The following is a 14,737-nucleotide window of genomic DNA, read 5'->3' as shown; positions in this document are numbered from 1 at the left end:
CAGTCTGTGCTCCAACTTTTATGACAGTCAGCTAGGGTGCGTCTGGTGATAGGGATGTTTGTCTTTGCTGTGAAACCAAATATTTCTTCCCACAGTTTGAAGCAGTTAAGTTTACCCAATCTCTTGAATGTATATAATAAGTTCAGTACCTCTCACTGCCATGTGATGAACATTGAGATAACTTTCCTTTGCCACATGAATTTTTGCCTTGCTAGAAAATAATATCCTTGGTTGTTTTAGCCATCTTAAAATAATTGATTTCTTGATGACATTTTTTTATGAAACTGTTCAGCTTTACCTGTATCACACACAGTATTTTATTTCAAACTGAACACAATAGCCAAATACTACTTGATGTTAATATGAATTTCTGTGTTCTAGAACCTACTCATTTCCTTTGCAAATCTTAACTAAAGATACATTGGTCTTTAGAAAACACATCACAATGTTGACTAGTATTGAATTGACGTTAAAATTACTTATTTTATTTTGCATGTACTTTACTCATCCACATCTCTCCCATCTTTGAATTCTATTGTGAGCACATGCAACATGCATGACTATATTTTTAAAAGGTCAGCATATCAAACACCTAGTGTTTGTGTTCAAATGCATTTTACGATTTGGAGAACAGAATCATTTTCTCACCTCCACCATTTAAATCATGAAATCCAAATTGCACAGATCAATGTTGGTACACTGATGCCATAGTCACAGTGGTGGAGTATGTGACTTGTACTTAGGGCATTGTACTCTCACCCCTAAGATTACCCAAATTAGAATAAGAAGAATGGTTCCTGGGGTGGAAAAACCTATGGAGGTATAAGCATGATGTCTGCCAAGCAGTTACATTTCTGTCCCCTGGGGTAAAAGTCCAGGGAGAAGAAACTGGAACATTAAATCTTCAGATCTCAGGTGAATAACACTGGTCATCACATTTCAGATATTTTCAGTTGAGATGTTACTAAAGAAGACAGCCCCAACTAATATAACTACTTTCCACAGACTTGTGAATCCTCTCTGTATTAATTATAGAAAGCCTATACAACTATTAATTATTATAAAAGAAAGGAGAATGCTATGCCATTCAACAGACATGAAATTGATATATAAATATAGAAACTCGGAGGAAGGAACAGTACTCAGAAATAATACTAGAAATGTTCATGTTGACAAACTCTATAAATCCATAAAGTGTTGTTTCTTTTAAACTTTATGAAATTTCTTATTTGTAAATTTCTTGATGTTTATAATTTCTTTTCTAGTTCAACCAGATTCACTGTTTGTCCTAGAGTAGCAGCAAGAGATACTGGAGAAATCCCTGCATTATGTATGTCCTCTGCTGAAAGATAAAGAATGAGCTCCATAGAATTACTCTCTGCCTGTCTCTCACACACACAAACATACACACATGCATTAACCTCTCTCTCTCTCTCACACACACACAAATATATACTCATTTTCTGATTTTTTTTTTTGTTTCCTTTTTTAAACTTAGAACCTGTGGAAAAGATAATGGACCCTAGAAATCACACCTCAGTGACTGAGTTCATCCTCGCTGGGCTCACAGAACAGCCACAACTACAGCTGCCACTTTTCCTCCTCTTCCTAGGAATCTATGTGGTCACGGTGGTAGGGAATCTGGGCATGATCACAGTGATTGGGCTCAGTTCTCACCTGAAAACCCCCATGTACTATTTCCTCAGCAACTTGTCCCTTATTGATCTCTGTCAATCCACTGTCATTACCCCCAAAATGCTGGTGAACTTTGTGACAGAGAAAAATATCATCTCCTATCCTGAATGTATGACTCAGCTCTATTTCTTTCTTCTTTTTATTATTGCAGAGAGCTATATATTGGCAGAAATGGCATACGACCGCTATGTTGCCATCTGTAACCCCTTGCTTTATAATGCTATCATGTCTTATTATAGGTGCTTCCAGCTCACAGCAGCAGTTTATATCTTGTGCATCATTCAATCGACATTCCATACTTGCCTTATGTTGAGACTCTATTTCTGCAAGGCCAATATTATTAACCATTATTTCTGTGATGTTTTTCCACTCATGGAGCTATCCTGTTCTAGTATCTATTTCAACGAGTTATTGGCTCTAGTCTGCAGTTCTTTCAATGCCCTGATTCCTGCCTTGACTGTTCTTATCTCCTACATCTACATCCTCTACAAAATCTTCCACATCCACTCCACGGAAGGCAGGTCCAAAGCCTTCAGCACTTGCAGTTCCCATATCTTGGCTGTTGCTGCTTTCTATGGATCTGCAGCATTCATGTACCTGCAGCCATCATCTGTGAGCCCCATGGACCAAGGGAAAGTGTCCTCTGTGCTTTATACCTGCATTGTTCCCATGCTGAATCCTTTGATCTACAGTTTGCGGAATAAGGATGTCAAGCTGGCCCTGAAGAAAATTCTGGACCTTGGGAAAATATAGGTGAATAGACTCAATGTTGGTATCATATCAGAAATAAATGTTTGTTTTGCTGAGATATACAATGTTTTAGTTTTATTGTTCAAAATCTTGGAAATTCAGGATCATTTCCCCATACAATACATTTCCCAAATTCTTTCCAGCCTAGTTCCTTTGAATTTGTTTTATATTGATTATGTATGGAGAAATATCAAGAATAATGTCAGAGACTCTTGAGAATTACAGAAACTCCAGTGCAATATAAAAAATACAAATAACAAGAATATGATGATCATAATGTAATAATATATTATTATTGAGATAGTATAAAATAGCAAGTGCTTTACATTAGACAACTTTCTTTAATATTTATGATATCTCTCAAAGCAAGCCCTAGTATTGTTTCCATTTGAAAGATGAATAAATTGAAACTTGTTTACTTTGAGTAAGTGCCCATAGTCGCAAACTTAATAAAGACAGAGGCTAGAATGGAACCAGGCTTCAGGAACTGTGAGTTTACTCAAAATAATCTATTGCCCCCAGGTAATTGTGGGTAAATGTAAGGTCTTCCCAATAATTTCCTTCTACATATTAAGCTTCTACTTTTCCTGTGAGATTGTATTTCTTTCTGCTAGATCTCTTCAACGTGATGTTCACTTTTATTTCATTTGATTTAATGAAAATAATCAAAATATTTCAAACTTGTGTTGATCAAGCAAAAAGACCAAATGCAGAGTTAATACAGAATCTTATGATAAGACTTATCAAAAAGATTCAAATTATCATGTTCAATACCAACCGTTTTTATTAAAATTGCCCAATATATTTTTATCTTTAAACCATTAGTGCTATACTATTTATGTAACAGGGCTTCCCTGGTGGTTCAGTGGTAAAGAATACAGTTGCCAATGCAGGGGGTGTGGGTTCAGTCCTTGGGTGAGGAAGATACCCTGGAGAGGGAAATGGCAACCCACTCCAGTATTCTTGCCTGGGAAATCCCATGGAGAGAGGAGCCTTGCAGGCTAGAGTCCACAGGATCACAGAGCGTCCATCCAACACAACCTTACCACTAAAGTACAACAGTAAATTTATGTTAACAAGTGCTCATAATAAACCAATATTATGTAAGTTGCATCACTTTCATGAGGTTCATGCACTTTTGCCATGGAAGTTATAAACAATTGCTATTTCTTGTCAGTTTTATGTTGGAAACGTCTTTTCTCTCCCCTCATATTGGTCTTTTTTAGCTTCTGGGCATTAACATCTGGTAAGTATAAATTCACATGAAACTGTAAATATCCAGTTGTCTTCTGCCTCTTCTCAGTTCAAACCCTGTTACTCATTATTGACACATTGACATTCTTTGGGTAGTGTGCTGCCTTTTTCACCTGCAGTGTCCAAATATACCACAAATAAATAAAAAATAATTTTACTTACCACCCATGTAATTTTATTATCCATTCTTTCATCAATGTCAAGTATTCATTTTCAATTATTTCATATTATTTTACTTAAATTTCATATTATTTGTCTTATATTTTCATATTATTTGACAATTTTCGTCAGTACTATAAAAAGAAGGTAAAAAGGGTACAATTACAAATAGGCATGATTTGTAGCCTGCTATATATAGTCCAGAATATATATAAATCAGCTAAATCAGAACATATGCCCTGTCTGGACTGAAAGAATGGCTTCTATGGGTCTCTTCAAATTTTTAATTTCTGAATAATTATAGGAATGATTTGTTTACTCCTTGTTTACATTCTTTCTATATCTGACCTTTACCAAACTCCAGCTCTCTTTCTCACTTCTTTTACTTGGCACACTGAAGCAACTTCAATCATAGTCTGTTCACTTATAAGGTGACATTCCAGACACACAGTATTCTTCTCCAAACATATCAGAATCCTGAAGACACAGCAAACCCTTAGTTAAAGATTTTCAATGCATGGGTATGGTGGATTTTCCTTGAATCTGAAAGAACTCCAGTGGAAGGTATTCAAGACAAGAGATCCTCTAGCACCTTGTTTCTCAGAGTTGTCTATAGATGAGAAATAGTGGAAAAATCTGAGAGATTTTATTTAAAATGTATAATCTCAAGCCATACAAGAGACTGACTATCAGAATCTGCTTTTGATCAAGATCCTTAGGTTATTTCCATGCACATTAAAAGTTGAGAAGCTTTTGAAAAATATTGATATCTGACCTCACACACTAAAATTTTGACTTAATTGGTATAGTGTTCACCTTCGGTATTGAAATTAAGGAAAATTAAAACACTCCCTTGATAATTGTTTAAATGAATTTAAATGAGTATCCAAAACTGAGAAGGACTTGCTTCCCTTGTGGTTCAGCAGGTAAAGAACCCGCCTGTCATGTAGGAGACCTCGGTTTGATGTCTGGGTTCGAAAGATCCTGGGGGGAAGGGAAAGGTTACCCACTCCAGTATTCTGGCCTGGAGAAGTCCATGGACTCTAGAGTCCATGGGGTCACAAAGAGTCAGACACAACTGAGTGACTTTCACTTTCAATGTAACACAAGTATAAACTTTAAAAATAACTAAATCTTCTTATATTTAACTATAAGATCTCTCAACTTGAGTGTGCAATTTACCTTGACTCAATAATTTTATGTATACTTCCAAATTTCCTATTTGAGAATAAAAATTGAAAATCTGATATGTAAGAATAGAAGAAGCATGAAACATATGTGCCTATTAAAACAGTTTATATATGCAACTTAGAAGCTAGAATCATTAACAGTAAGCACCTAAAATATAAAAAAATTAAGCCAATATTCTGAATTTCTACCCCATAACTTTAAATCTAATAACATATAGATTTCACTTTGAATTAATATGTATATTACATATTTACACATAAAATGGATAAAATACATTTTTGTACAAGGATAAGTGATTTGTTCATCATTTTAAAATTTGTTGCCTCATTAACATTAAGATAAGTTTTCAGAATGTTGTTTGATCCTCTAAAACCTTTTATTCACAGAGTGAACTGGGAACTGGTAGCTCTGGCTAGGAGCCTGTAAAGATGCAGAATCTCTAGGAATTTTACAGTTTCTGGTCTTACATTTAGATCTTTAATCCATTTGGAGTTTATTTTTGTGTATGGTGTTAGAAAGTGTTTGAGTTTCATTATTTTATAAGTGGTTGACCAGTTTTCGCAGCACCACTTGTTAAAGAGATTGTCTTTTCTCCGTTGTATATTCTTGCCTCCTTTGTCAAAGATAAGGTGTCCATAGGTGTGTGAATTTATTTCTGGGCTTCCTATTTTGTTCCATTGATCTATATTTCTGTCTTGGTGCCAGTACAACACTGTCTTGAGGATTGTAGCTTTGCAGTATAGCCTGAAGTCAGGCAGGTTGATTCCTCCAGTTCCATTCTTCATTCTCAAGATTTCCTTGGCTATTCAAGGTTTTTGTATTTCCATACAAATTGTGAAATTATTTGTTCTAGTTCTGTGAAAAGTACTGTTGATAGCTTGATAGGGATTGCATTGAATCTATAGATTGCTTTGATTAATATACTCATTTTCACTATATTGATTCTTTCAATCCATGAACATGGTTTATTTCTCGATCTATTTGTGTCCTCGTTGATTTCTCTCTTCAGTATTTTATAGTTTTCTATATATAGGTCTTTTGTTTCATTAGGTAGATATATTCCTATGTATTTTCTTTTCGTTGCAATGGTGAATGGAATTGTTTCCTTAATTTCTCTTTCTGTTGTCTCATTGTTAGTGTGTAGGAATGCAAGGGATTTCTGTGTGTTAATTTTATATCCTGCAACTTTACTGTATTCATTGATTAGCTCTAGTAATTTTCTAGTGGAGTCTTTAGGGTCTTCTATGTAGAGGATCATGTCATCTGCAAACAGTGAGAGTTTTACTTCTTCTTTTCCAATCTGGATTCCTTTTATTTCTTTTTCTTCTCTGATTGCTGTGGCCAACACTTCCAAAACTATGTTGAATAGTAGTGATGAGAGTGGGTACCCTTGTCTTGTTCCTGACTTTAGGGGGAAATGCTTTCAATTTTTCACCATTGAGGATAATATCTGCTGGGGTTTATCATATATGGCTTTTATTATGTTGAGGTATGTTCTTTCTATGCCTGCTTTCTGGAGGGTTTTTATCATAAATGGATGTTGAATTTTGTCAAAGGTTTTCTCTGCATTTATTGAGATAATCATATGGTTTTTATCTTTCAATTTGTTAATGTAGTGTATCACATTGATTGATTTGTGAATACTGAAGAATCCTTGCATTGCTTGGATAAAGCCCATTTGGTCATGATGTATGATGTTTTTAATATGTTGTTGGATTCTGTTTGCTAGAATTTTGTGGAGGGTTTTTGCATCTATGTTCATCAATGATATTGGCCAGTAATTTTTTTTTTTTTTTGGTAGCATCTTTGTCTGGTTTTGGTATTAGGGTAATGGTGGCCTCATAGAATGAGTTTGGCAGTTTACTTTCCTCTGCAACTTTCTGGAACAGTTTGAGTAGGATAAGTGTTAGCTCTTCTAGGCAAAACACTCTCTGGCATAAATCACAGCAGGATCTTCTATGACCCACTTCCCAGAGTATTGGAAATAAAAGCAAAAATAAACAAATGGGACCTAATTAACCTTAAAAGCTTTTGCACAATGAAAGAAACTATAAGCAAGGTGAAAAGACAGCCTTCAGAATGGGAGAAAATAATAGCAGACAAAGCAACTGACAAAGAATTAATCTCAAAAATATACAAGCAGCTCATGCAGCTCAATTCCAGAAAAAAATAAATGACCAAGTCAAAAAATGGGCCAAAGAACTAAACAGACATTTCTCCAAAGAAGACCTACAGATGGCTACCAAACACATGAAAAGATGCTCAACATCACTCACTATCAGAGAAATGCAAATCAAAACCACAATGTGGTATGATCTCACGCCAGTCAGAATGGCTGCTATCAAAAAATCTACAAGCAATAAATGCTGGAGAGGGTGCAGAGAAAAGGGAATCCTCTTACACTGTTGGTGGGAATGCAAACTAGTACAGCTACTATGGAGAATAGCGTGGAGATTCCTTAAAAAAACTGGAAATAGAACTGCCATATGAGCCAGCAATCCCACTGCTGGGCATACACACCGAGGAAACCATAATTGAAAGAGACACATGTACCCCAATGTTCATCACAGCACTGTTCACAGTAAGCTAGGATATGGAAGCAACCTAGATGTCCATTGGCAGATGAATGGATAATAAATCTGTGATACATATATATAATGGAATATTACTCAGATATTAAAAAGAATGCAATTGAATCAGTTCTAATGAGGTGGATGAAACGAGCCTATTATACAGGGTGAAGTAAGTCAAAAAGAAAAATACCAATACAGTATAATAATGCATATTTATGGAATTTAGAAAGATGGTAAAGATGACCCCATATGCGAGACAGAAAAGAGACACAGATGTAAAGAACAGACTTTTGGACTCTGTGGGGGAAGGCGAGGGTGGGATGATTTGAGAGAATAGCATTGAAACATGTATATTACCATATGTAAAATAGATCGCCAATCCAGGCTTGATGCATGAGACAGGGTGCTCAGGGCTGGTGTTACTGGGATGACCCTGAGGGTTGGTTGGCATGGGGAGGGAGGTGGGAAGGGTGGTTCAGGATGAGGAACATATGTACACCCATGGCTGATTCATGTGAATATATGGCAAAAACAACTACAACTTTTTGAAGTAATCAGCCTTCTATTAAAATTAATTTACAAAAAAAAAAAATATTCAGAATCTCAAATGCTCCTCAGAACTGCTGGTGAGGATCTGATTTTGAAAAAATCTCCAGGTAATTCTGTGAAGAAATCTTGATCACTAATTGATGAGTTCAGGATTGACCAAGAACCCCTCTTGAAGGAAAGTTAGACAACTGGGCACATGTCAACTACAACTGCTTCTTTTCTCAACAGTTTGTCTTTTGAGAAATGGAAATCCTTGGAGAGTATTTGAATCCATGTTAATTATTGCCTGGCATATATGAAATCCAGAACACACCTTCATAGCACAATGATCACAACCACTCAGGGGAGAACTGAGAAAGGTGCAGATATTTGCTACCTTGAAGCTGAAGAAACACACACTGAAGATTTAGAATTAGAGATGCTAACCTGTGATGCAGACTACCTTCAAAAGGGGTTCTGAGACCTGGGCTGTGCCGGCCCTCTCGACACTAAAGAGAGCAGAATGATGGGTACCTATTATTCCTGACACCAACACAGAGCTTTCTTCTGAGTCAAAGGAAGCCTGTTGAAAATAAAATTTGGTGTTGAGATTTCCCGCAAGGAAAAAGTGTATTCATCTCACATTTGTGACTTGAGGCTATTAAGACTGGAAATAATACCGTGAAAATTCAGGTAAATATTCATCATATATTCATGTATGGAATTACTTATAAAATCCCATTTATATCCTCCTATGTCCTAAACACTATGCAACTTACTTCTTATACAGAGGAGAATAAGTCTGATTCAGTGCCTCATATGACTTACAGTATATCTCAGGTCTAAATATGTGCTGTTTAGAAATGACAGTTTTCTGAATTTGAAGTAAGAAGGTTAAATGAAGGTGTTGGAGAATGTTTTCAGGATGACTTCTAACTTAAAGAAGATTTAAAAAGAAAATAGAACATATTTGCCACACAACAGAGACAAAGAGAGTTGGTGGGGTTATTTCATGTGAGAAAAACAAATAAAAAGATAGACAGCTGAGAAAACATGACATGGTCCCCAAATTGAAAGAATTCAAAAGTTGGGTACCAGAGGAATTTGACTACAAAAACTAAGGATGGAGATGGGCAAAAGAATGTGGCATTTTTTACTTTATTCTAAAATCATTAAAGGAAGTCTTTTCTCCAGTGTCCCTGAATGTGGATCGTCATCTGGTTTAGGGTTGAGTGCATTTTGTGATGAGAATTAGTAGTTCATTCCAGTTCTAGGCATTCAAATGTTAAAATATTTTTCTTACTTTGACTAAAGAGAGTGGTTTAATTCTTTCAAATACCATTCACAAAAAAAAAAAAAAAAAAAATTCTCTCTTTTTGCTTCTCTTAGAACATATGAAGATGCCTGCAAATTATCCCATTGCCTTCAAATATTTTCCAAGCTTTTGATAGGTGTTTGTATGTCTTCTCACTTATCTCTCCTTCAAAAAGATATCTGTAACTCAATACAGGACTCCAGATATAAGTCCAGTACAGTGTTTCCAAATCACATGGCACACATGTTCTTATTGTTCATCAGTCACTAAGTCATGTTGAATTCTTTGCAACCTCATGGACTACAGTAAAACCAGGCTCCTTTGTCCTCCACTGTCTCCCTGAATTTGCTCAAAATCATGTCAACTGAGTCAGTGATGCCTCCAACCATCTCATCTTGTACTGCCTGTTTCTCCTTTAGCCTTCAATTGAAAGAGTCAATTCCTAGGCAGGTTGATAAGAAGTCCTGGGGTCCCCAAGGAGATAGGGATCTGGAATTCTCAAGGAAGAGGAAAGGACAAGCATTTCTTTTCCCTTTCTTCATTCCTTATTCTTAGCCACATAAAACGTTTTTATCTTTAAGCCTTGACCTGATGATTACACAACAAGCAACTCAGTTTAAACTCTGTACTAAGGATTATATAACAACAACATATTCCTCTTGAGGATAGTTTCTCCTTCCTGAAAACCTTCTGGCTAATCATATTATCTTAAATATGAAAATTGTGGGAGCGGCTCTAGTAAGATCTTTACAACCTCTAGACATTCTTTTGATTCATTGTAATAACTGATTAAAAGTCTATAACTCCATAGCTAACACTAGCGAGGGGGCACTCTTTCCGTCCTCTTCTGATGTCTACCTCAGAAGCATTCTCTATCTCTTTTATACTTTAATGAAACTTTATTTCACAAAAGCTCTCAGTGATCAAGCCTTGTCTCTGGCCCTGGATTGAATTCTCCGGTGGCCAAGCATCCTGGCGTCTTTCGTGGTTAAACAACAGCCTTTCACAATCTTTCCCAGCATCAGGGTCTTTTCCAATGAGTCAGGTGGCCAAAGTATTGGTGCTTCAGCTTTGGCAACAATTCCATCCAATGATTATTCAGGGTTGATTTAGATGGCACACATCAGTCCAGTTCAGTCACTCAGTCGTGTTCGACTCTTTGCGACCCCATGAATCACAGCACACCAGGCTTCCCTGTCCATCACCAACTCCCAGAGTTTACCCAAACTCATGTCCCTCGAGTTGGTGATGCCATCCAGCCATCTCATCCTCTGTTGTCTCCTTCTCCTCCTGCCCCCAATCCCTCCCAGCATCAGGGTCTTTTCCAATGAGTCAACTCTTCGCATCAGGTGGCCAAAGTATTGGAGTTTCAGCTTCAGCATCAGTCCTTCCAATGAACACCCAGGACTGATCTCCTTCAGGATAGCCTGGTTGGATCTCCTTGCAGTCCAAGGGACTCTCAAGAGTCTTCTCCAACACCACACTTCAAAAGCATCAATTTTTTGGCACTCAGCTTTCTTCACAGTCCAACTCTCACATCCATACATGACCACTGGAAAAACCATAGCCTTGATTAGATGGATCTTTGTTGGCAATGTAACGTCTCTGCTTTTTAATATGCTATCTAGGTTGGTCACTGAAGAGTTGACTCATTGGAAAAGACCCTGATGCTGGAAGGGATTGAGGGCAGGAGGAGAAGGGGATGACAGAGGATGAGATGGCTGGATGGCATCACCGACTCGATGGACATGAGTTTGAGTAAACTCCGGGAGTTTGTGGTGGACAGGGAGGCTTGGTGTGCTGCGATTCATTGGTTGCTAAGAGTCGGACACAACTGAGCGACTGAACTGTACTGAACTGAACTGAGGTTGGTCATAACTTTCCTTCCAAGGAGTAAGTGTCTTTTAATTTCATGGTTGTGATCACGAGCTGCAGTGATTTCGGAGGCCCCAAAATAAAGCCTGATACTGTTTCCACTGATTCCCCATCTATTTCCCATGACATGATGGGGCCAGACGCCATGATCTTAGTTTTCTGAATGCTGAGCTTTAAGCCAACTTTTTCACTCTCCTCTTTCACTTTCATCAAGAGGCTTTTTAGTTCCTCTTCACTTTCTGCCATAATGGTGGTGTCATTTGCATATCTGAGGTTATTGATGTTTCTCCCAACAATCTTGATTCCAGCTTCTGCTTCTTCCAGCCCAGCATTTCTCATGATGTACTCTGCATATAAGTTAAACAAGCAGGGTGGCAATATACAGCCTTAACATCTCCTTTTCCTAGTTGGAACCAGTCTGTTGGTCCATGTCCAGTTCTAACTGTTGCTTCCTGACCTGCATATAGATTTCCTAAGAGGTAGGTCAGGTGATCTGGTATTCCCATCTCTTTCAGAATTTTCCGCAGTTTATTGTGATCCGCACAGTCAAAGGCTTTGGCATAGTCAATAAAACAGAAATAAATGTTTTTTTGGAACTCCCTTGCTTTTTCGATGATCCAGTGGATGTTGGCAGCTTAGAAAATGCTAATACTGATATGGCATCATGGGGTAGATGGATGAGGCAGTTTGTGCCTGATGGTGACCAGTTAAAAGATTCTGAATGTCACACTTTAAATCTCATCTATAGATGCCATCTGTATATGTCTCTATATAAGTATATCTATATCTATATATATATATATGCACACATATCCACATATGTATGTACATATCACACATGTATATATGTGGATATGCATTTGTTTATTCATTTATGTGTGTATACCTAGACTCATTTATCAGTTGATGGACATAAATCCAAATTATTTCCAAATTGGATTGTTATGCATAGAGCTGCCATGCACCTTTAATGATTATGCTGCTGCTGCTAAGTCACTTCAGTCATGTCTGACTGTGTGACCCCATGGACAGCAGCCCACCAGACTCCTCTCCACAGGTTTCTCTATGCAAGAATACTAGAATTGGTTGCCATTTCCTTCTCCATTAATGATTATACACATGGCTAAATTTTTAATAGAAAATATATTTATTATATTTGAAAATTTGGCTTTAAAAATATTGGATTGAGATATACTTGCTTACATGAGTGGACCCAGAGTAAAGTGATTATATAGGTCAAAAGGATGCCTAAACCATGAATCATTTATATGAAACACCCTATTCCCAATGAAAAGGAAAATAATGAATTCCCTCCAATGACCGTGTTTTTCTCTTTCCCCTCCAGAGACAATGCAGAGGGAAATGGCAGCAGAAAATCACTCCTCAGTGACTGAGTTCATCCTCACTGGGCTCACAGAATAGCCATGACTCCAGCTGCCTCTTTCCCTCCTCTTCCTGGGAATTTATGTGGACAGGGTGGTGGGGAACCTGGGCATGGTCATACTGACTGGACTCAGTTCTCCCCTGCACACCCCCATGTACTCTTTCCTAAGCAGTTTGTCCTTCACTGATCTCTGTCAGTCAGTCCACTGTCATTACCCCTAGAATGCTGGTGAACTTCATGACAGAGAAGAACATCATTTCCTACCCTGAATTCATGACACAGCTTTACTTCTTCCTCCTTTTTGCTATCTCTGAGTGTTACATGTTGGCTGCAATGGCATATGACCGCTATGTTGCCATCTGTAGCCACTTGCTGTATAATATTATCATGTCCCATCAGGTCTATTTCTCCCTGATTTAGGGAGTGTATGTGATGGGACTGATATGTGCATTCTCTCACACAGGCTGCAAGCTTGGGGTTCATTTCTGTAAATTAGATGGGATCTACCATTATTTCTGTGATCTTCTGTCCCTTCTAAAGCTCTCCTGCTCTAGCTCCTATGTCAATGAATTACTGGTTCTGTTTTAGTGCACTTGACATCTTTGAGCCCAGTCTGATCATTGTCAGCTCCTACATCTTCATTATTTCCAGCATCCTCCACATTCCTTCCATGGAGGGCAGGTCCAAAATCTTCAGCACATGCAGCTCCCACATCTTAGCTGTTGCTGTTTTCTATGGGGCTGCAGCATTCATGTATCTGCAGCCATCATCAGTCAGTTCCATGGATGAAGGGAAAGTATCCTCTGTGTTTTACATTATTGTTGTACCCATGCTGAACCCCCTGATTTATAGTCTACAGAACAGGAATGTCAATGTTGCCCTAAAGAAAATGCTAGAGAGAAGAATATTCTTTTGATCAGAAATAATATGAGAATGATTTTTTAGTCTATATAACTGGCTATTTTATTGTGTACACTGATATTTAATTTTAGTCTACATGCCAATACATATTTATCAACATATATCCATACATTTAGTGGCATTATATTGACATTATTTCATAATCATTTGGCCTGTGATGCCATTTGTCTCTGAGTTTTTTCTCTCATAAACATCACTGAGACACAGATTAAAAGAAATACTAAGGATGATCTGGATCCATGGACCCACTAAAGTCATCAACATCATCTCTCCCTCTGTTCTTCTCTACAATTGATAAAGACCCTCAGTCGATGAAATATCTTCTAGCACTTATAACTAATGTTCTTTCTTCTATCCGATAAAAAAAAAAACAAAACCGATAGCAGTATAATGACTATAATCTCTACCTTTTGCACATCTAATCTGGAAAAGTATCTTTCCCAAATCATAACTTGTGAATATCTGACTTCTTAAGTCATTAAGTTGTGTTGAGAACCAACACTAGACTTGGAAAAAATTTCTAGATATGACCCCGAAAGCATAATTCATAATAACTGATAGTGTGAATTTCATCAAAATTAAAATATTTTGCTTTCCAAAGACAGTGTTAAATGAATAAAATGTAGTTTTAGGTAAGTGCATACACATATTTTTACATATATACATATATGTAGATAGATAGATAAACAGTAATTTCTAAGTTTCATATTTTGTTTTCTTAAGTTGCAATTTTTATAATAAATGAAAGCTGTCTGACCTGCTATAATGCATTATCATGTTTAGCGCATCATGAATTACTTTAAGTCTTTTTACAATATCTTTTTTTGTTAGTGTTAGGTGATACTTAAAGAATCCTAGAGTTTACCTTGTTTTAGATGTGTGACTGGACTCTAGAAAACAAGTGTGAGTCTATTGCATACTTCTGGCACTATACCAGAAGCCACATCAGCCGCAACACCTAGAGTGAACCCTAGATATTTCGTTCCAAACTAAGGTATTTCTTACATATGTATAACCTTTCATATTTATGAATCATATGAAAAAGTATTCTTCCCTTCTGAGTCACATTCAATTCAACATCTTTGAGGTATC

At 37.0% G+C, this 14,737-nt stretch overlaps 1 protein-coding gene and 1 pseudogene across 1 annotated transcript; both read left to right on the top strand.

Annotated features, from left to right (window-relative positions):
- Positions 1-1,515: 1,515 nt before the first annotated feature.
- Positions 1,516-2,448, top strand: LOC122675576. Its single transcript, XM_043874503.1, has one exon. The coding sequence runs from the start codon at positions 1,516-1,518 to the stop codon at positions 2,446-2,448; it is 933 nt and encodes a 310-aa protein (XP_043730438.1).
- Positions 2,449-12,665: 10,217 nt separating this feature from the next.
- LOC122675592 lies at positions 12,666-13,655 on the top strand (annotated as a pseudogene).
- The last annotated feature ends 1,082 nt before the right edge of the window (positions 13,656-14,737 follow it).

Source organism: Cervus elaphus, chromosome 2 (assembly GCF_910594005.1).
Source record: "Cervus elaphus chromosome 2, mCerEla1.1, whole genome shotgun sequence".
In the NCBI taxonomy this organism is placed as follows: Eukaryota; Metazoa; Chordata; class Mammalia; order Artiodactyla; family Cervidae; genus Cervus; species Cervus elaphus.
Note: the sequence above shows the minus strand (reverse complement) of the source record. Positions and strands in the feature narration are given on the sequence as shown.